Source organism: Balaenoptera musculus, chromosome 15 (genome assembly GCF_009873245.2).
Source record: "Balaenoptera musculus isolate JJ_BM4_2016_0621 chromosome 15, mBalMus1.pri.v3, whole genome shotgun sequence".
Classification (NCBI taxonomy): Eukaryota; Metazoa; Chordata; class Mammalia; order Artiodactyla; family Balaenopteridae; genus Balaenoptera; species Balaenoptera musculus.
This window is the reverse complement of record NC_045799.1, coordinates 84,845,937-84,870,874: the sequence shown is the minus strand read 5'-3', so window position 1 is coordinate 84,870,874 and position 24,938 is coordinate 84,845,937. Positions and strand designations below refer to the sequence as shown.

The 24,938-nt window shown below is 62.5% G+C and overlaps 1 protein-coding gene across 1 annotated transcript in view; it reads right to left on the bottom strand.

Moving 5' to 3' along the window:
* Nucleotides 1-24,938, bottom strand: part of RADIL (Rap associating with DIL domain) — a 57,734-nt gene that overhangs the window by 421 nt on the left and 32,375 nt on the right. Inside the window, exons 2-13 of the mRNA XM_036826027.1 lie at nucleotides 24,377-24,624; nucleotides 22,728-23,360; nucleotides 20,686-20,723; nucleotides 14,617-14,777; nucleotides 10,574-10,686; nucleotides 9,680-9,917; nucleotides 8,825-8,997; nucleotides 3,939-4,089; nucleotides 2,794-2,966; nucleotides 2,298-2,649; nucleotides 1,133-1,272; nucleotides 602-741 (exon numbers count right to left, since the gene is read on the bottom strand). Of these exons, the coding sequence (XP_036681922.1) occupies nucleotides 602-741; nucleotides 1,133-1,272; nucleotides 2,298-2,649; nucleotides 2,794-2,966; nucleotides 3,939-4,089; nucleotides 8,825-8,997; nucleotides 9,680-9,917; nucleotides 10,574-10,686; nucleotides 14,617-14,777; nucleotides 20,686-20,723; nucleotides 22,728-23,360; nucleotides 24,377-24,624 (2,560 nt within the window). The remainder of the gene's footprint in view (nucleotides 1-601; nucleotides 742-1,132; nucleotides 1,273-2,297; nucleotides 2,650-2,793; nucleotides 2,967-3,938; nucleotides 4,090-8,824; nucleotides 8,998-9,679; nucleotides 9,918-10,573; nucleotides 10,687-14,616; nucleotides 14,778-20,685; nucleotides 20,724-22,727; nucleotides 23,361-24,376; nucleotides 24,625-24,938) is intronic.

Sequence of the window (24,938 nt, the reverse complement as noted above, 5' to 3'; positions counted from 1 at the left end):
TCATCGGAGGGCCAATGGGGGGAAGGGCGGGAGGTGGCCGTGCGGAGCCAGGCTGTGCCTCTATTTACTCAGCTCCAACGTCCCAAGGGTGGACGTGGCCTCCCACAGGCTGAGGGGTGGGGGGCAGGGCGCGTGGGGGGGCAGGGCGCGTGGGGGGGCAGGGCGCGTGGGGGGGCAGGGCACGGGGGGCAGGGCGCGTGGGGGGGCAGATAGCGTGGGGGCCAGGGCGCGTGGGGGGGCAGGGCGCGTGGGGGCCAGGGCGCGTGGGGGGCAGGGCGCGTGGGGGCAGGGCGCGTGGGGGGGCAGGGCGCGTGGGGGCAGGGCGCGTGGGGGGGCAGGGCGCGTGGGGGGGCAGGGCGCGTGGGGGCAGGGCGCGTGGGGGGGCAGGGCGCGTGGGGCAGGGCGCGTGGGGGGCAGGGCACGGGGGCAGGCGCGTGGGGGGGCAGATAGCGTGGGGGCAGGGCACGGGGGGCAGGGCATGGGGGGGCAGGGCGCGTGGGGGCCAGGGCGCGGGGCGCGTGGGGGCAGGGCGCGTGGGGGGGCAGATATAGTGGGGGCAGGGTGCGGGGGGCAGGGCGCGTGGAGGGGCAGGGCGCGGTACCTCAGGTAGTTGACGCCCACCAGGCTGCTGCCGTTCACCTCCAGGATGCGGTCTCCCAGCGACAGCCGCCCGTCGGACGCCGCGGGGCTCCCCGGGAGCAGGGTCTGGATGTAGAGCCCTGGGGCGCCCAGGGGTGTGTGCTGGGGGAGAAGCGGAAGCCTCAGGGCTCCGTGGGCCCCTCACACCCAGGGGTCTCCAGGCGGGGCCACCTCCGCCCCTCCCCCGGCCTGGCCTGGTGGGGCTCACTGTGTGGTCATCAGTGTGTCTTCAAAGACAGCGCTGGACGCCATCAGAGTCCCCGCAGGCCCAGGACAGAGGCCCCGAGGCCTGAGGGTGCAGGCGGCGGAAGCAGCTGCTGCTCAGGCCCTTTCCCTTCCCACAAATCCCAGGAGACGCCCCCACCAGCCCCTGGTCCCCAGGGCCGTGGGCCTCCGCCCGCCGCCTGCCTGTGACCACCCCAGCTGTGGGCCCGTCTCTGGGAAAGCGGAGGAGCCTGGGGGCCTGCAGGAAGCGGCGGGGCGGATCACTCACCATGCCGTCGATCAGGCCCATGCCCAGCCCAGAGGGGCCTCGCTCTAGCTCCACCGCGAACACGTAGCAGAAGTCGTCCGTGCTGGAGCTGTGGCTGGAGGCGACCAGAGGGGGCTCGCCCGCCGGGGCCGCACAGTCTCCTGGGCGGGCGAGAAAGGTGCCGCAGGGTAAGGGGAGGGGCCGGCGGCTCAGTCCTCTGTCCAGACTCTGCCCCGGGGGCCTGCGCCTGCCCAGGAGTCCGGACCCAGGGACATCCTGGCTTGGCTGCTCCAAAGGGACACGTGCTCACAAAGGTCCAGTAAGATGCCCGTCTGGGCAGAAGGGGAACAGCCAGACCCGGACCACCATCAGGGCGATGGAGGTCAGGGCACCCTGTGCTGCCCCGGGACACCGGCCCCTCTCAGAGGCCGGTTGCTTCCAGAAGGTTGAGAAGGAGGCTCTGCTTTCCCTCCCCCTGCCCTCTCCCACCACACTTCTCAGTGGTGACCCCACGTCTGTCCCTCCGAGTGTCGGCCCCTGCTCCCAGGGCCCCCTCCGGAGCTGGGGCTCTTTTCAGCTGGGCCCTGCTGCTCCCCACCCTGAGGGTCCTGCGCCCTCTCTGTCCCCACGAGGTCAGTCGTGGTGCCCTCCCGGGGCGCCACCCAGGTCGCTGAGAGGTGTCCTGCCTCAGGCCCAGCTCGGTCCCAGTGACCCCTGCCCTCAGGGCACCCTCTAAGCTCGGCAAGAGCACTGAGGACTCGCGGGGGCCGGGCGGGGCTGGAGGATGCTTGCCGTTCGTTGCCCTCCAGCCCGGCCAGCCCAGTGCCCACACTGCCCACAGGACGCCCAGGGCTCCGGCTCCCCCCTCTGCGCCCACCCCGATCCCGCTGGCCTCGCATCGGCTCTGGGGCTCAACACACGTCATGGAGACATCCTTCCTCTCCCCTGGGCGGGGTGACTCTCCGGGTCCCCAGCTGCCCGGGCCTGAGCCACGCGGTGCCCTCCCCAGCTGCCCCAGGAGCCTGTCCTGTGTCCAGGGCGACAGGCGTTCGTGGGCAACTCTGACAGCCCGGGCTAGATGCGACACCAGGACCCCACAGGGGAAGGACCCCGAGGCAGCTGCCCAGGCGCCAGCAGGGCCAGGACGGGGGTGCGGGCGCGGGCGCGGGCCCGGCTCGGGGCTCACCTTCCGGGGCTGCGCACCTCGGGCCGCTCGGCCCGTTCCTCCTCCCTTCCGGAAGCGCTTCCCTGCAGGCACTGCTGGCTTCTGGCCAGTCGGGGACAGCGGGCTCCAGGTTGAGCGGGGTGCCGGGGGGCGTGAGCAGGCATGAGGGGTCCCCATGTGGGTCCCCGGCCTGGGGCCCCCCGCGGCTCACGCGGCCTGGCAGCCTTCCCAGAGGGCCCTGTGCCTGGGGGTCCCCCATGGAAGGAGGAGGGCGCTCCGGGCCGGCCTCATGGGCTCCCCTGCCGGGGTCCCTGGAAGCCAGGGTGCAGCTCTGGTCCTCAGGGTGGCCCTCGGGGCTGGTGTGGTGCGGGCCCTGGGGGAGGGGGGGGACAGAACTCAGCACCGAGCAGCCCAACGTGCTGGGAGGACAGAGGGGACCCCCAAGCCTCCGCGGCCTCGGGAGCACCGCCAACTCCCAGGGCCACGGGAGCCCCCGCTGCCGCGCCCACCCGGGTACCTGGAGACACTCTGGCCGGGCGGGCCTGCCCCGCAGGCTCCACAGGAAGTGGCGGATGTACAGGAGGTGCTGGTGGAGGCTGTCGTCCAGGCAGTCGGCCTCCAGATCCACCTGGAAGCCCTCGCTCGGCAAAACGATGGGTGGGGGGTTTTCGTAGGACTCCAGGACCTCCTCTGCGGGGGCGAGGGCGGCGTGACCCCCGGCCCGGAGGCAGCTGCCCGGCCACCGCCCCCTGCCTGATGCCGTGGGACCCCGGGGACACGGGAGGGGCCGCACAAGCCCGTACGGCGCTCTCACGCCTCCGGAGTCCCAGCGAGCACCCGGGATGAAGCCCCGGCGCCACCATTCGGCACTTGGGCTCCACGCCCGCCCCGCCTGCGGCCCCCGGCTCCCCCGGGCCCACCGCACACCCACGCCTGGAGCCCAGCTCACTCGGCCCGGAGGCCGGCACCCCAGGCCGCCACCTGCTCCTGCCGGGGCCCCCACGGCCACGCTGCCTGCACCGCGCACGTGTCACCGGGCTGGGCACAGCCTGCCTGCGTGCTGGCCTCCGCACGAGGACACACGCACCTTCCAGACGGAGGGAAGACGGCAGCCCCCACCTCGCTCCCAGCGCCCGGCACAGAGCCCCCTCCCTCCGCGGAAGGCCTTGGATGTGAACCAGTAAACGGGGCAGGGGACAGCACCCAGGGTCCAAGCCCCAGGTGCCCAGGCGTCGAAGCCCTACTTCTATCTGGATCTTCCCCCGTCCTTTACTTTCCGCTTTTGCTTGCGGTATAATGTACATACTACTAATGAGGAGATACACGACTAACTCACACACACGTACGTACGTCTGTCTCCACACGTGATACACACAGGGCGAGCGTGCTCAGCACCGTTTCCCGACGGGCTGTGCCATGGCGCCCGGTGTGGAGACCCTGCTCTCTTCCTGGTGGCCATGCAGCCGGCGAGGCCCCGTGAGGGGCAGTGGGGACCTCTGACCTGAACCAAGAGCCTGGGGGCAAAGGGGAGCCTCCACCCTGGGCCGTCTTCCTCCTCGGGTGTCCTGCCCTGTCCCCCACCTGGGGGCCCAGGGACCTGGGGGTCAAGGAGCCCACGGGCCACGCCCGAGTTCCGAGCTCCACCCGGAGGAGAGGCCTCACCTGACTTGAAGGCTGCGGGGCTGTCCTGGGCACCCGGCTCCCAGGCGCTCATGGGGCCCATGGCCGAGGCCAGCTGGTACTGGGTCAGCAGGCGGTGCAGCTGCGCAGGGCTCAGGGCAGGGAACGCGGCCCGCAGGTTCGCCCAGCTCATCTGCTGACAAGGAGGAGGTCCTGGTCAAAGGCCGGGGGCCCAGCCCGTCCCCCCCCGGGAGGGCCTGCCTTCTGGGAGCTCCGGGCGGGGGCAGGGGCCCAGGTCTCCCCACACCAGCACACGCTCCGCCCTGGGGCGTCCGAGCGGGACAGCGAGGTCAGCGAGGCCAAGGTCAAGGCCGGTGCAGAGGGCAGCTCACCCCATGCCTGTGGGCGTCCAGGGTGAGAGCCGGGTCAGGTGGCGGGGGGGCGTTCCCAGGAGAGGCCAGCAGGCACTGCGCCAGGTGCCCTGCCCACCGAGCAAGCCCGGTCACAGCACCTCGAGGGGCTGAGAAATGGGAGAAGACTACTGGGAGGTTAGGGGGCCGTGAAATAGGACCCCTGCCTCGTACCGTGTGAAAGAAATCAAGCAGGTCAAAGACCTGCACGAAGGCACAACTGTAGCATTAGGTGCCACACGAGACTGGCTTGGGAGCCGGGTGCAGGGACGGCGCCCTGGAAGAAGACAAACGGCAGCCGTAGGAGAAGGTGCACTCAGGTCACTGAGTGAACCGTCTCCGTCCGTCTTGCTTCCTGGAACCCTTTCCTTCTGCTCTGGAGGAGCTCCCCAGGGAGGCCTGTGCCAGGGGGACATTGGGGGCCTGGCGTGGGAGAGCGTCCTCAGGCCACGGTCCCCGCCATCAGGACCCCAGGCTGGAGTCGGCCTCGTAGGGAATTTGGGAGGCAGCTCCCGCATTCGCTCCTGAGAAGTCGGAAACCATCCTGACCGCTGACCTCCAGGACCCGAGCTGCTCTCCTTCTCTGGAAGCTCAGCGGCGTCTCTGCAATCCTGCGAGCGGGTCTCAGTGCAGGTCTGTTTCAGCCACTGTGCTTTTCACCCACCGGCTGCACCTGCAGTCTGGACACTCGGGTCGAGCGGGCTGGGAACTGTCTTGGTTTATCTTTACTCCCTGTTTGCTCTGCCCTCTCCGACCTCATGCTGCTCGGATGTGGGGCCTCACTTGACCGGTCCCTTAATTTCCTTCTTTCTTCCTTCCTCTCTGTTTCTCCCACGTTTGATTTTACTGCCCACATCAAGAGGCCTGGGCGGTGGTTATCGAGTATCTACACTGAAGGGACAGACAGCATCCTAAGCTACGTGGGGGAGGGGGGAGGAGCGGCCTCTTCCTGACACCGCCACCCCGAGCACATGCCAGCGCAGGACAGCCTCGTCTGCCCGGAGGTGGTTTTGACTTTCCTCCTAGAAGCCACGCTTCGCCACGTCTGTGCTCCTCCGAGGCTGCTGTCGGCGGGTTCCCCGACGGCGCTGAGCAGTCACCCAGCCAAGAGCGAACACCTGTTCTTCCGTCTTGCTGGCTCTGCTTTCTGGGTGATTTCCCGGACTTTATCGTCCAACCCTGCTATTGAACTTTTCATCTCTGCTGTCGTAGTTCTAACTTCCAAGAATTCTCTTTGTTCTCTTATTTATAGCATCCTGTTATTATGTTATGGATACTATATCTTCCCTTATCTTTGAGGATATAAATGGTTTTTCAAGTAAGTTCCTTCTCCCTGAATGGTCCACTTTGAGGGAGGCAAACTACGGCCTGAGGCCTCTTTGCCTCACTCCCTGCCTCCCTCCCCCTCTCCTGGCTGGGTGGCTGTGGAGGCCCAGTGTCAGCACCCTCCGTCCTGCCCTGGGCTGTCGCTGCCCGCCAGCCCTGCCAAGCTGGCCGCCCCCTGCTTGGAGGGCACAGGCCCGGGCCTGGTGGGCGAGAGCACGGGGCTCCAGCACGCGATGGGCGCTCTGCCGCCGGGATGCCCCCTCCTTCAGGATGAGATCCCGTGTCCCAGCCTGGAGACCCTCAGTCTTCAATGCTCTAGGAATAGACCCCAGTCTCCTGCCAGAGGAAGAAGCGGGCAGCCCTGAGCTGTGCAGGGAGAGGCACAGCCGAGCGGCCAGTGCCACGCCGCTCCTTCCTTGCTGTGCGTTTCGTACTGAAGTACAAACACCACGGAAGACCACAGAAAACCAGGCAAACTCGAAGCACCCAGCTTGGTAACTCAGCGGTCCCCAACCTTTCTGGCACCAGGGACCGGCTTCGTGGAAGACAATTTTTCCACGGACTGGGCGTGGGGGGGGGCGATGGTTTTGGGATGATTCAAGCGCATTACATTCATTGTGCACTTTATTTCTACTATTATTACATGGTGATATATAAGGAAATACTTACACAATTCACCATAATGCAGAATCAGTGGGAGCCCTGAGCTTATTTTCACGTGCCACTCACTGATAGGGTTTTGATAGGAGTCTGCAAGCAGTTGATTTATGATGGTCTCTGTGCAGTCAACCTCTCTGCTGACGATGATCTGCATTTGCAGCCGCTCCCCAGCGCTAGCAGCTCCACCTCAGATCATCAGGCATCAGATTCTCGTAAGGAGCGGGACACCTAGATCCCTCGCACGCGCAGTTCACAGTAGGGTTCGCGCTATGAGAATCTGATGCCGCCGCTGGTCTGAGAGGAGGCGGAGCTCAGGCGGTAACGCGAGCAATGGGGAGCGGCTGTAAATACAGGTGGAGCTTCACTCGCTCACCCACCGCTCACCTCCTGCTGTGCGGCCCGGGTGCTGTCAGGCCACGGACTGGTACTGGTCCGTGGCCTGGGGGTTGGGGACCCCTGTGGTAACTGTTCACCAGGGCGCACGCCTGTGCGCCAGGCCCAGGGCAAAAGCAGCGTGCACAGCAGCGCCCCAGGGACAACCCCATCTCGTCTTCCCCTCCGCAGGCAGATGCTCTGCCCGTCTGAGCTCCACGCAGTGGCTCGCGGCTGTCCGTGCGGACACCGTCACTGCCGTGTGGGGCTTCCTGGCTGCGCTCACGTCGTCTGGGACCTCACCTGGAGGCGGACAGGGCAGCCGGTCCCCTACGCGGTTCAAACACGGAGCAGCTCCCCAGGGCGTGGGAAGCAGAGTCCATGGGGCCGCCCTGCAAACACGCTGGCCATCACCTGGGCGGGTTCCGTGTCGCTGCCAGGCAGGAAAGGGCCTGGGTTGCTTGGTCTCACTGATTACCTGTGACAACCATGTCACACAGCAGGTGAGGGAGGCGGGTGAGCTGGTGTCTTTGTTTCCTGCTGCTGTTCTAACAAATGACCATGAAGGTGGCAGTGAGATCAACATGAGCGCAGTCTTACAGTTCTGGGGGTCGGACGTCCAGCACAGGTCGTACGGGCTAGAATCAAGAGTTGCAGGGCTGTGTTCCTTCTGGCGGCTCCAGGGCAGGATCCGCTTCCCTGGGGTTGTAGGACTGAGGTCCCGTTCCTGTGCTGGCCTCCAGCCACGGGCCATTCCCAACTCCTGGAGGCCGCTGTACCCCTTGCCCTGTGGCCCTGTCCTCCACCTTCAGAGCCAACCCTCTGCTTCGTTCTTTCCTGTCTCTCTGACCCACTCTTCTGCTTCCCTCTTTTTTCTTTTATTGAAGTATAGTTGATTTACAACGTTCTGTTAGTTACTGGTATAAAGTGATTTTATATATATATGATCCTCCTTCAGATTCTTTTCCATTATGGTTTATCATGGGATATTGAATATAGTTCCCTGTGCTGTACAGTAGGACCTTGTTGTTTACCTGTTTTATGTATAGTAGTTTGTATCTGTTAATCCCAAATTCCTAATTTATCTCTTCTCCGCCCTTTCCCCTCTGGTAACCATAAGTTTGTTTTCTATGCCTGTGAGTCTGTTTCTGTTTTGTAAATAAATTCATTTGTTTCATACTTTTAGATTTCACACAGAAGTCATATCATATGGTATTTGTCTTTCTCTTTCTGACTTACTTCACTTAGTGTGACAATCTCTAGATCCATCCATATTGCTGCAAATGGCATTATTTCATTCTTTTTTATGGCTGAGTAGTATTCCATTGCATATATGCACCACATCTTTCTTATCCATTCCTGTGTCGATGGACATTTAGGTTGCTTCCATGTCTTGGCTATTGAAAATAGTGCTGCTGTGAACACTGGGGTGCATATGTCTTTTTGAATTAGAGTTTTCTCTGGGTATGTGCCCAGGAGTGGGATTGCTGGATCATATGGTAGCTCTAGCTTTAGTTTTTTGAGGAATCTCCATACTCTTCTCCATAGTGGCTGTACAGTTTACATCCCCACCAACAGTGTAGGAGGGTTCCCTTCTGTCCACGCCATCTCCAGCATTTCTTATTTGTAGGCTTCTTAATGATGGCCATTCCAACCGGTGTGAGGTGATACCTCACTGTAGTTTCAATTTGCATTTCTCTGATAATCAGCAATGTTGAGCATCTTTTCATGTGCCTTATGGCCATCTGTACGTCTTCTTTGGAGAAATGTCCGTTTAGGTCTTTTGCCCATTTTTTTATTGTGATATCGAGCTGTATGAGTTGTTTGTAGATTTTGGAAATTAAGCTCTTGTTGGTCTCATCGTTTGCAAATATCTTCCCAGTTTTAAGGACTCGTGTGCTTAAACGGGGCCACCAGGTGCCCGGGGGTGACCTCCCCACATCAGCAGGGCCCCCTGTGGCCACAGCCGCAGGTCAGAGACTAGACACAGACATCCTGGGGCCGTTATCCTGCCTGCAGGTGGGAACAGCTGTGGACTAAGCCACTGCAAGCCCACTGAGCCCCTCCTGGTCTGCAAGCTGCTGACCCCAGGGCGACCACCCAGGGCGCCGCCCCATCCTCGCTGCGCCCGCTGCCCCCCACCCTCTGCACCCCTCCCACCTGGACGAGCTGGGCACTGGGCGTGGCCAGCAGGTTGAGCGTGCAGGAAAGCTTCCGGAAGAAGCGCTCTCCAGCCTCGCCAAAGCCGGCACTCCTTGTCCACTCCAGGAGCTGCTGCAGGCGGGCGCAGGCCTGGACGCCTCTGGGCCAGTGGAAGCAACTCAGAGAGGGCCCTGGGAATGGAGGGAGGGAAGGAGGGTGATGTCGGGCAGCCCTCGCGGGGCAGGTATGCTGCCCGCCCGCCCGCCCGCCCCCGAGGGAGCCAGGCCCGGCTGGGCCCCAGCCCTGTCCTCCTCCCGCCCCCCCAGGCCTCTGGACAGACGGAAGACCTTACGTCAGTTTCTAAGACAACTACCTGCTTCCAGACCCCTCTCTGGGCACGGGTGGGTGGGTATGGAGGTGGGAGGTGAAGGTGGCAGGGCAGGGAGGGGCGGTGACGGCCACGCGACCCCAAGTGCAGAGGGCCGTGGTCCAGGCTTCGCACGTGCTGTGGGCTGGCCCCGCTCTCCCTGCCCCGCGCCCCAGCACTGCCTCGGCCCTGAGCGCTGGGCAGGGCGATGGAGGAGATCTGGGTGGCAGTGAGGCGGGGTCAAAGGCCACGTCACTTCCCTGAGCCTGCTGCCTCCTCGCTCACGGGGGCCCTAGGCCACGTGGGGATGAAATGAACCAGGAGAGGCCGGCGGGGCCCTGTGTAGACGCGGACGGGCGGCTCCCGCTCCCACGGGGACAGGCTCTGCCCCACGTCCTCCCCCCGAGGCACCCGCCCAGACCCCACGGAGCAGGACGGCTCAGCCCGCCGGCCTCCGGGAGGACACGCTCAGCGGCCCTGCGGGCTGTCCGCCCCCTGACCCTCACCCTTGTCCAGGAGCTGGTTGAAGAGCAGCGTGCCGGAGAAGAAGAAGAGGTAGGCCAGCACCTGGGCGGCGATCTCGGGGTGCACCTGCAGCGGCCGCAGGAGGTCCAGGGTGGCCTGGTAGACGGACACGACGCGGTGCAGCTCCTCGGGCAGCCGAGGGGCCGAGCACCAGCTCTCGCGGCACTCCAACTGGAAGGGGGGGCATTCCAGCAGAGCCGGGAGGCACATGTACAGGGACTGGGGCGAGAGGAAAACACCGGCTGCTGTGGGCAGGGGCCCCGGGCCTGACCCGTCCAGTTCCTGCCTCGGCCGGACCACACGTGTCAGTGACCCACGTGTGAGCGCCGGGCTCCCCACTGGGAGCCGCGGGGGGGACGGGGGGCCAGTAAAGCTCCCAGCGAAGGCGCAGATGACACGGGCTGCAGGGGCTCCGGCAAAGGGGCCGGACGGCACCCAGAGGGCCCTGAGGGCAGGGGCTTCGCCCTCTTATTTTATCAGAAGGGTTTTACTGGACGGAGGGGAGCGGGTGAGCCGCCAAACAACGGCCCGCTGACCCAAGGACACGGCAGAGCGCCGTGGTGCCCTGCTCGGCTCTGAGTCCCGAGACGTGGCCGCACGGCTGCCCCCACCAGCGTGCGGGACGGTGCAGACAGAGGAGCCAGGGGCCACGGCAGCCGGCACCACCGCACGGCTGTCCCGCCGTCCGAGTCGCCTCCCCAGAGCAGCCGGCCCCGTCTCTCTCGCTCGCTGGCCCCGCGCTGGGGCAGAGGACTCGCTCAACGAGAGCAACAGCGGGTGAGGGGGCACAGGGCCCGAGGCCGGGGTCCGGGCGGGCAGAGGCGGCCGGGCCAGCACTCAGGTCCCCCGGGAGAACGCGCACGCAGAGCCCGTACCTTGGAGACGTAGTACACGCACTGCTGGAAGGCGTACAGGACAACCTCCTCCAGCACTGCCATGGCCTCCTCACTGGCCGTGAGGGTGCAGGAGAACAGGGACTCCTTCGAGCCTGCGGGGGGACGTGGCGCCGTCACTGCAGGGCCGGGGGAGGCGGGACTCGGGCAGGAACCTTCTGGAACCGCCGTGACTTCAAACCCCCACCTGACGCCTCCTGAGGGCTCCGCCCAGCACCCTCCTCTTGGGTTTGGAAAATGTGACAAACCAAAGCCATGGGGCCCCCGGGCCCAGAGGTCCCGGGGTGCTGGCTTAGGTAGCCAGGACCCCTGGCCCCGAGCTTACAAACCCATGGACACGGACTCAATACCAAGCACAGCAAACACTCGCGTGCTAGTAGCTTGCGGATACGGTCAGGACCAAGTGCCCAGCGATGGCAGATCCTGGCCCACAGGTCACTTCTCACTTGGGACACAGGTCAAGGGACACCTGGCCAGAGGTCCTAAGGAGACCGTCACGACACTTTCCCGAGAAGCCCAGATGGCCCTCGTGCCCCGTTCCCCCCCACTAGCGCCCCCCAGGGAAGACGCTGCCGCGTCTCAGGCACAGAGCGGAGACCCCGGGCGCTCAGCACCTCGGGGGACGGGCACTCAGGACAACAGGCCGGGGGATGGGCCTCCCAGGCTGGGCAGCGGCCAGGGGGCTGCGGCTGCGGCTGGGACTGGGGGGTGTGAGCGACGCCAGGTGACTCCCTCCCCCTGGGTGGGGCTCCTGTACGGCCAAGAGGCCAGGCTGGCCATGGGGTCCCCAAGACCAGAGCCCCAACAGGGAGGGGCCATCCCGAGGGGCCTTCCCGAACTCGGGAGGCATGAGGTGCCTGGTGCCAGCGGCCCCAGTGGCACTTGGGGAGGGACCCGACGGGCCGCCTGCCTCCGTCCTTCGCTCGCTCCGCCCCTCGCTTCTCTTGACGAGGACGGAAGGCCGGCAGCAGGGCTTTCCTGCACTGCCCGTCCCATGCGGCCTTTTGCGTAATGCACAGAGTGGGCCCCACGTCTGGGAACCTCCTTTCAGGGAGGGAGGGAGGCCGGGAATCGCCCTGAGCGCTAAGCTGGGCCTCCCAGGAGCACAGGGACGGGGCCGCCCGGCTACTGAGCAAACGGAAACGGCGTGCGCGTCCGTCAGAGACCCGCCCTGCAGGGGCCAGGATGCCCCATCAAGGGCGCGGGGCTCCCACCCCGGAACCCTCCCGACCAGGAAGCCAGAGGCCTGCGGGGCCCCCCCAGGGTCCTTCCCAGAGCCTGGCCGGCAGGGTCTCATTTGGGAGCCCGGCAGGGTCCGGCCGCTCCCTGCAGCCTCCCTGGGCTTTGGGGGAGAAGCCAGTCGGGTGACTGGAGGGGCCGCAGGCTCTGACGGCGCCAGCTTGTCTGAGAAGGCAGACCTACACCCCTCATGTGGGCCCGGGGGCTCGGGAGAGAGGGAGGAGGGGACGGACAGAGGGAGGAGGCTGGGGACCCACAGAACACAACCACGGGGCGGCTCCCAGCGGACGCTGCAGAAACCCCCTGAAACCCTCCTAGCCGTGGCGCAGGCTCTGCTGGGGTTCCCGACTCAGCTGACGCCCACACGCGCCTGTCAGAGGACCCGGGCCTCGTCCCCCCTCCCTCCCGAGGCCCCGGGACTGAGGACCGCCCCCTGGGACCCCACGTCTGCAGGCGCTGAGGCAGAGCCTCAAAGCCTTACAGGAGAATTTAAAATGAATAAAATAAACAGCCCCCCCTGATGGACTAATCTTTTATCTTCCCATGTGAATGGGCTTCCTGGCTAAGAGCTTCAGACAGAAAAGGTTGTTTGGGGAAGAAAAAGCTCTTTTTCCAGTTTTCAGGACATGACATCTCTGTTTTTAGAATTCTTCCCACAGATATTTCCTGCTAAAGGTCAGGAGGCCAAACACGCCAGCTCTGACCTTTCCTTCGCCCCCTGGTTGATGGTTTTTTCCTCTGAGCTCAACAGAGCCTGCACCGCCCCGGACATTGTTTCTGGGACGCTCAGGCCCTGCTGTGGCTTCCCCAGCCCTTGCGGTCCCCGGAGCGGGCAGAGGAGGGACTCCAGCCGTCCACATGCTCAGTCTCCCAACGTCGACTGGGCCACACGACATCTGGGCCTTGGACCAAGAATATCTTCCTAAGAGCAGAGCCCCCCAGCAGCCTTTTTCATGAAAATCAGCCTGACTCAGGGTCCCTGTGAAGGACACGCTAACCCCAGGCCTGCAGACCCTCAACACAGTGTCTGAAATACGTCCAGACAAGGAGGGGCACCGGCGGGACTCGCCTGTGAGCACCGTGCCCGAAGTCGGGGTGACGGGGTGCCGTCTCCCGACCTGTGCCAGCCTCCTGGCTTCCGCAAGGAAGGACCAGCCGGAGGCCGGGTGCTCGCCGGCCGACGCCGTGTGCACAAGAGTCCCCTCCACTCAGAGCCCGCTGAGCGCTGCGGCCTCGGTCCTGGGCGGCTGGAGGCCCACCCCCCGGAAGGAGCTCAGCAGGGTCTGGGGAGGGAGGTGACAGGAAGCCTCGCAGGGAGAGGCAGCAGCTCTGCAGGTGCTGGGTTCCGGCAGCACCAAGCGCGGGGTGGGCCCGGGCTGCTGGGCAGAGCGAGGTGGGCTGGCGGCCGAGACTCGGGAGGTGTAGTCCTCGCGTCACGTTCGGGGGAAAGGTGGGTGACAGTCTGCCTCCAACCCAGGCTCGGTGACAGAGAGCAGCTGCCCCACCTTGGGCGTCTACTGGACGGTGTTCACAATGTCCGCCCCAGGGGGACAAGGGATGGAGCGACAGGCCAGCGGGCCTGCAACGAATGACCACTGGGACACGGAGGAGCCACTGCTTCTGCCACGTATCCACGGAGGCCCAGACTCCCCGGCCCTGGGAACCCAAGACAGTCCCCACCGCCCCTTCCCTGGGAAGTCAGGGGCAGAAAAGACTCAGAAACCACAACTGACGAGAGGAAGGTAGGCAGACCCCGTCTCCCCAGGTCTGGCCGGGACGCCCCAGGGCCTCGGCCCCACCAACCCATCTCCGCAGCCGGCTCCCCGGTGGCCAGCTGAGCGCAGAGTGGGACAGCCGGCCCCGGGCAGACCAGCCCCCTCGCCGGCAGCCACCACGAGCCCCTCCCCTAGGAACCTAGCCGGTCGGCATCAGGGGGACCAGCAGGGCCCAGGGCCTCAGGCTGACTGTGAGCCCGTGTCCCGGGAGACACGGCCGTGCCCGTCCTGCCGCCCGGCTTCCCCACGGCTCCCCAAGGCAGCCAGGCCCCCGGGGCGGGACCGCACGCCCGCTCGGGAACCCCTCAGCTCCGGCGAGGCCCGGACAGGAGGGAGTGAAGCGGGTGGCTCTGTCCTCGCAGGACAGAGCGAGGCCGCGTGGGGCGAAACGGAGCCCCTGGTCCCCGGCCGCCACACCTGGTCCTGCTGCACGCAGCGCCTTTGCTCCGTCCCAGCTCAGTGCCAGGACCCGCCACGGCCCCATCAGACACACACCAGCTGACATCTCACACCCCCTCAGGGCCTGGCCGAACGCCACCTTCTCCATGAAGCCCTCCTAGACCGCCCCAGTCAGAGTCACTCTCTCACTGAGCGTTTTTCAGCGCTTTACGCTGCGTTGTATCAGCTCTACGAGGCACGTTTAGTGCCACTACGTTTTAGTCTCTGAAGTCAACACGCGTCACAAAGTCTTGTAACTCTCACGAGCAACGCGCCTCCTTTCTGCGATTGTGGTGCGTTCTGGAGGGGCTGGCGGCCAAGGGCTGACAGAATGCAGTGAGTGGCCTGTGTCTCCCGGGCCTCCCCAGGCGGAACACAGTGGGGCTGCGTGAAATGATGGGGACGGAGAGCGCCGACGCGTCACGGACGAGAGGCACCGGGTTAGCCCGACCAGCAGGTCACCTCCCTCTCGGGGGACGCCCCCGACACACACCCACCTCTGCTCTGGGGGCCACCTCTCCCCTGGGATGGCCTGGGGACGCTCACCACCTGGGAGCAGCGGCACGGCCATACCTGTGGCGTCCAGCTCCTCCTCCAGGCTCTGCATGTAGAGTGGGCACTTCTGCTGGATAAAGTACAGAAGCTCGACCGAGTTGGACATCCAGAAGAGGATGTGCTGCAGGTCCGGAACCAGGCCCTCCATGGTGAAGCTGGCTGTGGAGAGGGGCTCCTGGCTGCCAAGACAGAGACCACGAGTCACGCCGAACCCGCCGCTCTCCGTGCGTGAGAGCAGTGCACGCTCCAAAAAACCACCACGATTTGTCAGCCTGCCGGCGTCAGGCTGGGAGCTGGATTCAGATCCATAACCCGTGAGAGGCACATCGCCTACGAACCCTCACGGGAGGGACCGCCAGAGGCCACGCTGGAAAAGGACTCTGGTAAATGGCTTCTTCTCACATCTTCTCTTTGAGAATCAGAGAACAGAGCGGCTATGACCGTTCGGACAAGCAACAGGAATTGCCCCTCGTACTCAAGAGCAAGAGAGACGGGGGGCGGGGTGGGGGGGGGGCGTCTTACGTTAGGAATGTAACTAACAGAGAAAACGAGCAGAGGCGCAACTGCTTGGGGTGGCGATCGGACAAGGGCAGCTAAGTGCTACCTCATCACGGTAGGAGGCGGAAGACGAGGGCGGAGGCAGGGATCGCGGGCGTTACTGGAAGACTCAGAGATACCTTAGAAAACCCACAGACGGCCCCACTCACGGAGGCTGCCTGGCCGTGTCTGAGGCAGGGGCCGGGCGGCGGGCAGAGGCGCTCGTGTCCCCCGGGGAGCGAGGCAGGAGGAGGTCCCAGGCGCCGGCACGGAGCTAGGCCCTTCCCGGACCTCCAATCCCATCCCACCCTGGGGGACGGCCGCCTGGGGTACAGGGCCCGTGGCACTCCCTTTCCAGGGGACATAGGGGCCGCCTGCCTCCGTCGATGGCAGCCTGCGAGGTCAGCTCCGCCCATCTCAATCCCCTCCTCCCGCGTCTCCTGGGCCCCAGCCGCCAGCATCCAGGACCTGGTGTCCGAGTCGCCCGCAATGTGACAGAAGCCACCGCGCCGTCCTCACCAGCCTCCTGGGGAGGCCGAGGGGCGGGTGTGGTGAGCAGAGCTCTGGGCGATTCCTCCATCTGAAGGCCAGTCCGTGTCTCTCCGGCACGGTCCCTCATCCCGGCAGCAAGCCCGTCGGTGGGCTGTGCGTTCTGAGAGCATCCTTGCACCGGAGGGTCCCTGACCACACCTGCCAGGCGCTCTGACAGGTGAGCAGAGATCCACTGACAAGCAAATCAAACCACCCAGAGGTAACTCGGTCTGTCTGGGGGTGACGCTGGGCTGTGCCTCTTACTGGCGGATTCCGGGGGGCAAGGCAGGTGTCTGCGGGCATCGTGCGAGGACGGTGCTGTCCCTAGGCGCTTCATCCTGCCTGGAGGGCTTGCCGGCGCCCGGAGCAGCTCAGGGACTCCGGCTGTCGCAGTGACCGTCGTGCCGGGGGTCCTGGCGATCAGGCCCACGGGAAAAGCCGAGGGGCATATCAGTGGCAGGGCTGGCGAGGAAGCGTCGGGAGGGCTGCAGCCTCAGCCTCCTCCGTGCCCCACGGGCCTCAGGCTCCCTTTCCCACGTTCTCCTTGCGCCTGAAGTTTGTTGTTCTCTCTGACGTAACTTCACTTTTGTCCACAGACAACATGACCTCCCTCTGTCCTGCTCCTGGGGAGGGACGGGCTTCAGACGCGTCTCCTTGTTTTCACTGCGTATCTTGTTCCTCTCGTCTGTTCTCCTCGCTGGTTGAATTACACACACACATGCACGCACGAAGAGCTTTATGTCGTCAAAAAAGGATGAATCTGCTCGTCCCAGCCTAGCTCCATTTTGTTTTCAACATTTATTGCCCTTCTCAATTCTGCCCAGAACTCAACGGGACAGACAGGCCTCCACGGAAAAACAATCCACCAGCTACTGCCAAGTGGAGCTTTGGTGTTGGGTCCCAGCGAGGTCAGCGCTGAGGACGCGCCACCGGCCAGCCCTGCCGTACCGTGGGGCACAAACAAGGCGCGGCGGCGTGGCCCACCCGTCCAGGCAAGCACCGAGTAGGGATGATGATTTCAGGGACATGACACCAAAGGCACAGGCAATAAAAACACAAGTAGACAAGTGGGGTCACATCAAACAGAAAGGCTTCTGTGCAGCAAAGGAAACCATTAACAGAATAAGAAGGCAACCTACGGAATGGGAGAAAACACTTGCAAACCACATGTCAGAAAAGGGGTGAATTTCCCAATACATATAAGGAACTCCTACAACTCAAAAGCCAAAAAAAAAAAACAAACCCAAAAAATACCAAACAAACCACTAATAACCCTATTAAAAATGCGCTGAAGACTGGAATAGATATGTCTCCAAAGTAGACAGCCAGCCAGAGGAGCATGAAAAGGTCCTCAACATACCTAATCATCAGGGAAATGCAAGTCAAAATCACAAGGAGCTACCACCCCACACCTGTCAGAATGGCTTCATGAAAAAGACCAGAGTCAACAAGTATTGGTGAGGATGTGGAAGAATCAGAACCCGTATGCACTGCTGGTAGGAATGCAAACTGGTGCAGCCACTGTGTAAAACAGCATGGAGGTTCCTCAAAAAACTAAAAATAGAACTACCTTATGATCTGGCAATTCCACTTCTTGGTGTTTATCCAAAAGAATTGCAATCAGGATCTCCGGGAAATGGTAGCGCCCCAGTGTTCACTGCAGCACTAGTCATGATACCCAAGATGCAGACTCAAACTAAAGGTCTACTGACGGATGAACGAATAAAGAAAATCTGGTTTGCAACACAATGGAACATTATCCAGCATTAAATAAAGAAGGAAATCCTGCAATATGCAACAACACAGATGAACCCTGAAGACATGACGCTCAGTGAAATAAGCCAATCACAGAAGGACACATACTGCGTGATTCCACTTACATGAGAGACCCAAAATAGTCAAACTCACAGAATCAGCGAGGAGAGTGGTGGTTACCAGGGGGCGGGGGCAGGAGGGCAGAAAAGAGAAGGTGCTCATCAATGAGCGTGAAGTCTCAATTATGCAGGGTGAGCAAGTACTAGAGACCTGCTGTACGACAGGGTACCTACAGGTAACGATACTGTACTGCATGCTTAAAAGTTTAAGAGCATAGCTTTCATGTTAAGTGTTCTCACCACAGTAAAATAAATAAAAATAAACCAAATCAAGTCAATGACGTTCTGATATAAATTTTTTAAAAGATCATCTGGGGGACTTCCCTGGTGGTCCAGCGGTTAAAAGACTCTGCGCTTCCATGGCAGGGGGCGCAGATTCGATCCCTGGTCGGGGAACTGATCCCTCATGACGCGTGGTGCGGCCAAAAAATTTTTTTAAATAAAAATAAAAATCATCTGGGACAGCTGTACAAGAGAAATTATTGCTCTTCTATATCAATTATTATTATTAATATATTATTATATGATTACTGAAAATAAACTTGAATACATTTCTGTTAGTAAATATAAAAATGAAAAAATTTCAAAAAACTTTCAAAACAATTCATGAGTCAAAGAAGAAATTAAAACAGAAATTATGCAAGGATAAGGAAATAAGGTAAATGGAATAGAAATCAAAGAAAAAGTAAACAGAAACAACAAAATTGGTTCTTTTAAACAGATGATAACAGACAAATGCCTGGGAAGATAAATCAAAGGGGGTGGGGAGAGAAAAAATAGGAACACAACAGGAATTAAATAAGGCGATATCACTACAAATATATTAGAGACGAAAGAAGTCCTACGAGAATATAACAAACAATTTTATTCCAATAACTTTGAAAACACAGGCAATAGATAATTTCCTAGGAAAGCAAAACTTACCAAAATCAACACAAGAAGAAACAGAAAACTAAATAAACCATAAACATTAAAGAAATGTAATCAGCAAATACAGGCACCGCCCAGACGCTTTTCTGGGCTGCTTCCAGGAAACCTCCGCGGCCCAGAGTCCTCACCTCAGACAAATCGACTCAGAGAACTGAAAGCAGAGAAGGCTGCCCAATTCATTTCTGTGAACCTTGCCATTAAAATCAGACAAGGACAATACAAAACAATAAGTGAATTCACAGGCCAATTTTACTTATGAATTCAGATGGGAAAATCCTAAAGTATCAACAAACCGCATCTCGCCTTGCTAATAACAAAATCAATAGTTAGGAGAGGTTCGATCCCGGGAATCCAATCACAGTTCAGTAAACCTCCTGATGTAGGACCCACACTCACAGATTCAAGGGGAAAATGTGTGACGATCACAGACGCGAAAAAAGCGTTCAGGAAGAGTTAACGGCCACTTACAATTTTAAAAGAAGCACACAAGACAGACCTGAAGCAAATGGGGCAAAATGTGAATCATGTTAAATTCAGGTGTGGGTTCAGGGGTAACTGATACATTCTGCACTCTTCTGTATTTTGAAAGTGATTCATAATTTAAAAAACGAAAGCATTCGCTGGGATGGACCCAGGGCTGTTTTCAGGCCCTGATGACACAAGGAGCTGCTGAAGGAGGGCCTGGTCCCTCCCGTCTAAGGGCCAAGGCCCCAGCAGACAGGCGCCGGTGGGAGGATGTGCTCCGGAGGGCGAGGGCCGGCTGCTCCTGAGGGCTCCTCACCTCCAGGCCCGCCTCACCCTGGGGACGGGGCTGTCCCATCAGGGAGCAAAGCCGCAGGTGAGGCCAGCTCCCTCCCGCGGACTTCCCCACCCGCGCGGAACCTGAAGGATGCAGGGCTCCTCCGAGCCGCCTAGGCCTCAGCTGGTCCCTCCGTGGCGGGCCAGCTGTAGGTTGTCTTCCGTGGGCCCCCACCCCAGGGCCTGGCCTGTAACAGCGCCCCGCTACCCACTACCCTCGAGCAGGGCGGCAGCTAGCAGAGCACATCCGTGAGCCACGGGGACTCTGCTCAGCTCAGCCCGCGGGAGCTTCGCTGCTCAGACCCCGGCTCCCGTCTCCCGACTTCGGAAGGAGGGGATAAAGATGCTTCCTACAGACTCCCTCACAGCAGGGGTCCCCAATCCCCCCCCGCCCCCCCCCCGGGCCGCACAGCAGGAGGTGAGCGGCGGGCGGGCGAGCGAAGCTTCACCTGCCGCTTCCCATCGCGCTCATCACCACCTGAACCATTTCCCACTCCCCGCCCCGTCCGTGGAGAAACTGTCTTCCACGAAACCAGTCCCTGCTGCTGAAAAGGCTGGGGACCGCTGGCTTCCAGGACCACGGGCGGACCATATCCCACAGGCACAGACAGCACACACGTGCTTTATAAACGGAGTATCTTCTCCACGTGTCATCCTCACATAAACAGAAATGAGGTCTTCTTCACGTGTCATCCTCACATAAACAGAAACGAGGTCTTCTTCACGTGTCATCCTCACATAAACAGAAACGAGGCAAACCCCGTGGACCGCAGCACGACTTAAGGCCCCGCGAGCCCTTCGTCCACGACGGGCAGGGACCACAGGCAACCTGTGCTCGGGCTGTCACCACATGTGCGTGTTCCTTCAAGGGGACGGACAGCCGTGGCCTTCACGCCTTCACCGTGGCTAGGGGTCCGCAGCACAAACACAGGTGCCGCCGCCGCCTTCTGCGAAGGCGGTTCTCCGTGGTGTCCGCTCAAGGGCGGGCGGGGGGTGTCCCAGGACACGCACGTCTTTACCGTTAATGCCAAATGGTTTCCTCAAGTCCCCCCAGCGGCGCGTAAGAGTAGAACCCGTACTTTCTATGAAAACTGACGCTGGACAGCGGAGACCCGCTGCCCCACCTCTACACCGGGAGGCGTCCATTTCCCCAAAGCAGCAGGTTCGCGTTAACACAGCAATTACGGGAGGGCAAGGAGAAGGCTTCCCGGAGGGTCGTGCCCACTCGTCTCACAGATGCTCTGGCGAGACCTCCCCGACACAGAGCTGCCCTGGGTGGTGACTACAGACGTGGAAACAGCCACCCTGAGACAAAGACACAGCTGACCCCAGAGGCTGCAGGGTGAGGGGTGCTGGGTCTTGGCTCCTGGGGAACCAGTGGCCTGCTGGGCGGGTACAAAGACGGGGCCATACTTACAGGTGTGCCTGTTTCTCGGCGAGTTCTTTGGTTTTCTCCTACAATCATAAAGGGAAAAAAAAAGCAAAGATGAGACAAGCAGGACAGCACAGGCAACGTGCAGCGAGGACGCCACTGACACAGGCTCTCGTCTACACGAAACATGGCGTCACTGCTCCGGGCGTCCCGTACTGGGCGATTCGCTCCAAGCTACACTGGGAAGACTGTTTTCCATTTGATCTGACCTCCTGGCATTCCGTTACTGCGAACGATCCACGCATTTCCTACAAGAGCACTACTTCACAGCCATCTCTCTCACGTAACAGCCGGCCATTTAGGGAGCAGTAAGGATGGGTCAAACGTATGACAAATGTCAGAATGAACGTTCTAGCAACACTCTTACGGTTAAGCTTCATAGATGCACTTTTAAAAGTCAGCCCCAGTAACGCGGAGCAGATGCATGTGGGCTTGAGTGCATACAAGTATGTTTAAACGTCCCCATAGAGACTCAGGTCTAGCCAACATTTTCTGTCCCTTTTAATCAAGAACTCATTCTTGCTTTAGTGACATTATCCAGCTAAGCCTGGTCCTAACTGCGACTCCCGCACGTGTTCTCTTAGAGGCTCACACTGGCCTGAGTTGACGAGACACGTGAGCACAGGGGGATGGAGAGGAAGCTGCTGATGCCCAAGAAACAGACAAATGAACCTCAAGGCTCTAGACAGACCGGAGCCGAGGCTTCTCACACCCCAGAGGGGAAGCCATGCGGGGGACACCCGGGCCCAGGACCTGGGGTGAGGGGGTCCCACCTCCACGAGCCTGTTTCCAAGCCTGCACGGGGGCGGGGGAGGGGGTTCGCAGGGCTGATCCCACGTGCACGGCGGGGGAGCCAGGGACGACGTTCGGGCTCGGGGGGATCCGGTTCTCTGCCCGGAGTCACCAGCACCCTCCTTGCCCCAGTGTTCTCAGCTGTGACGTGGGACACCACACCTACGCCATCAGGGTGGTTGTGAAAATTAAGTCCAACAGCATCTGATTACTAGTAAGTGGCACAGAGCAGACTCGGAAAAGGACGGTGATTCGTGTGAAATTCAGAGCTTCTAAGCGTCAGGCCACTCGGTCCACACTGCACGGACTTCAGCTGCACAGAGGGGAAGCGACCACACACTCCAAATGCCACTCGGGACGCTGGGGGACGCGGCTCAGATACCCGCGATGCACACAGGTCGCTGGCACAAACGCTTGGATGTGGCAGGCCAGGACGGCTTTTGCTTTTTAAAAGTTTCAAACGTTTTAAGTGCGGACTTTAATCTGAGGAATCTATCCAGTGTCTCCATGGCCATCTGGTTTCCTTTTCCCACGTCTGCCTCAGGGTGAGCATGGCCGAGACTAAGGGAGTCTCTCTGAAGGACTGCATGTAACTACCAGCCATCCTTTGGGTCCCCAGGGAGTCCAGCCTCTGGAGGGGCAGGAGAGGATGGGGGGCTGCCCGCCGGGTGCTCTGGCCCCAGGGGACATCTGGCAGTGCCTGAAGCCGCTTCCGTGAGGGGTGGGGGAGGGGTGCTGCCAGGCAGTGGGGGGGAGGGGGGAGGCCAGGGATGCTACCCAACGTCCTGCGGTGCAGGGGTCGGCCCCCCAGCAAGGAATTCTGCCCGGACGTGCGTGGTGCCGCGGTCCAGAGACCGTCCTGGGGGAAGTTTCAATGTACAGCATCGACCGGTCCTGTGCCCCCCCTCTCCCTCCCACCTGACAAGGGCTCTGCAGTGGGGTGTCGGCAGGGGCTCGACCTGCTCCCGGCAGAAAGCGCGGGGCTCCCAGGACGCCTGGGCGCCAGCAGGGCTGGGCCGTGGGGAGGGACACAGGACCAGAGCTCACGAAGCCGAACCCTCAGCGGATACCCCAGCTCCCTCGGTGGGCCTGCCTATCCTGCCCGCCCGACGGCGACAAAGCCTGGTCTCAGTCACGGGGGAGCTCGCGCCCTCCACCCAGGCGGCCGCAGCTCCCACCCGCTCCTCTCCCGGCCGAGGCCACCGGCAGCAAACCGCCCCCGCCCCGCCACTGACCCAGACCGTCTCTCGGATCATCCTGGCCATCTTGAGCAGGAGCTGCCCGAAGGAGCCCGGCTCGAGGCGGGTGGCCGAGTGCTGAATGCAGAGGCAGAGGAGGAAGGCGGGGGTCAGCTTGTGGTCGTCGCCGCCCGGCTCGACCAGCGTCATGATCCGCTGCAGCAGCGCGTCCTCCGCGTCGGGCTCGAACTCCAGGCGCAGCGGCCGCGGCCGGGGGTGGACGGGCCTCGCGGAGACCGAGGCGCCCCGGGCCCAGAGCGGGGCGCCGCACATCCTACAGCTCTCTGGCACGGCCCGGAGGCGGGCCAGGGCCTGGGCGGGCAGGGGCTGGGCCTGCGCTGGGTCCTTCAGCAGCAGCAGGTAGTACAGGCCCAGGGAGAGCAGGTCCCCGTGGCGCAGCACCACGGCGCGGCCCCCCACCTCCGAGAAGTTGACCGAGACGGGCGCCCCGGGGATGGGCTCCAGGACCAGCTGTGCCCCTGCCTGCGCCCGGCCCGACGGCTGGCGCCTGCGGATGGTGCAGTGCAGAGGCAGGATGTCGGGCGCCGAGAGGCTGATGCTGGGCTTGCTGGAGGGGGTCCTCTGGCCCACCGTGTGCCGCTCCCGGTTGAGCACGTAGACCAGGCTGTCCTGAAAGGCAGATGCCAGACCTCAGGGGCAGGACACCACTCGGGCAGCTCCATCCCTGGTACCTAAGCCGCCCTGGGCAGCACACCCCCCCGCCCCCCCGGAGCTCTTCCTGACCCGCTGCCTGCCCCCAGCCTGCCCACGTTGGGCGCCCATCCCATCTCCCAGAGCAGCCTCGGCGGCACACCAGATACCCGGGGCGGGGGGGCTCCAGCTTCGAGACGTGAGAGGCCAGACAAGGGCAGACCTGGACGTGGAGACTGGTCTACAGACACGCCAGGCCCGCCGCTCCGCCAGGTGCCAGTGACAAGCTGGGGAAGCGCCCCCCCTCTGCGGCGCCGGCTCCGGGAGGCAAGACGCCTCCCAGGACCTGAGCCCAGAGCCCTGACGAGGTCACACAGTGTGCGGGGAAGGTGGAGCAGGAAGGGAGCGGGGGGCAAGCGGGTGCGCGAGAGGCCGGGAGGAACAGCAGACTTGCCCGGGGCGGCAGCATGGGCGGGGGCGGCGGGGTCGCCAAGGGTGAGACCCTTCAGGCCAAGAGGCCTCCGACAAAAGTGGTATCAAATGCTGGCGCGGGGCGGGGCCTGGGGGACTCCTCAGAGAAAGCCGCCCTGCACATGCTCGAGGCCGCGGGAGGCCTGCGCCCCAGCCCACGGGGGCCATTCCCCAGAGGCCCGCCAGGCCAGGCAGGAAGGGGGTCCAGTACCAGGTAAGACCCACGCTGGGATCAGTCAGTGAGGAGCTGGGGGGACCCCCTCCCAAGGCCCTGCTGCCGCCCACTGCAGCCTGGACGAAAGAATGTTCTGGAAGCAGAGGACAGGGAAGCCGCCACCCTCCTCCAGCGTCTAGGGCGGACCCAATGGGGTGCTCCCCCCCCCAGCCCATTTCTCCAGCCCCCGAGCCCCCCGCTGACGTGTCAGTAAGGACCAGAGGGGCGGGCGCGTCTAGCTGAGAGCCTCCTGCACGCCCTGCATGCCGCCGTCCCCCCCGTGCCTCGGGCCCAGCAGGGCGGCGCTCACGTGCTGCTGGCTGTAGCCCTGCAGGAGCAGCAGGTGGGGCGACTCATAGACGGAGCAGCGCATGGCGTCCTGGCCGGGCTCCTCGGGGCCCCGGGCAGCGGGTGGCGGGGCGGTGGCCGAGCTCAGGCTGGTCTCGCTGACCGTGCGGCGCAGCCGGGGCAGAGGCGGGCTCCAGGCTCCCCCCGCGGCCGGGGCTGGGGTTCCCTTGGCGCGGCTCCGCTGCAGTCTCCGGGCTTGGGCGTTTATGCCTGCGGCAGAAGCAGCGAGGGGTGAACAGACGGCTCGAGGCCGCTCCTAACACGGGTCGCGGCTCCGTCAAGCAGGCCTGCAGGCGGCCGCGGGACTCTGCCCACGGACCGCATCCTCGGAAGGCCGTGGCTCCTCCGGGGCTCGTCCCCGGGGCCGTCCGAGGCCCCAGACGCCCCACAGGAGCCCGTGGTACATCCCAGCCCCGAGACCAGCCAGCACCACGGCCTCCCCGCGGGATGCCAAGCCCACCGCAGCCTCAACCCCCGCAGAGTCAGCGTGCTGGGGGCTTCGTGGGTACCACGCCGACCCCAAA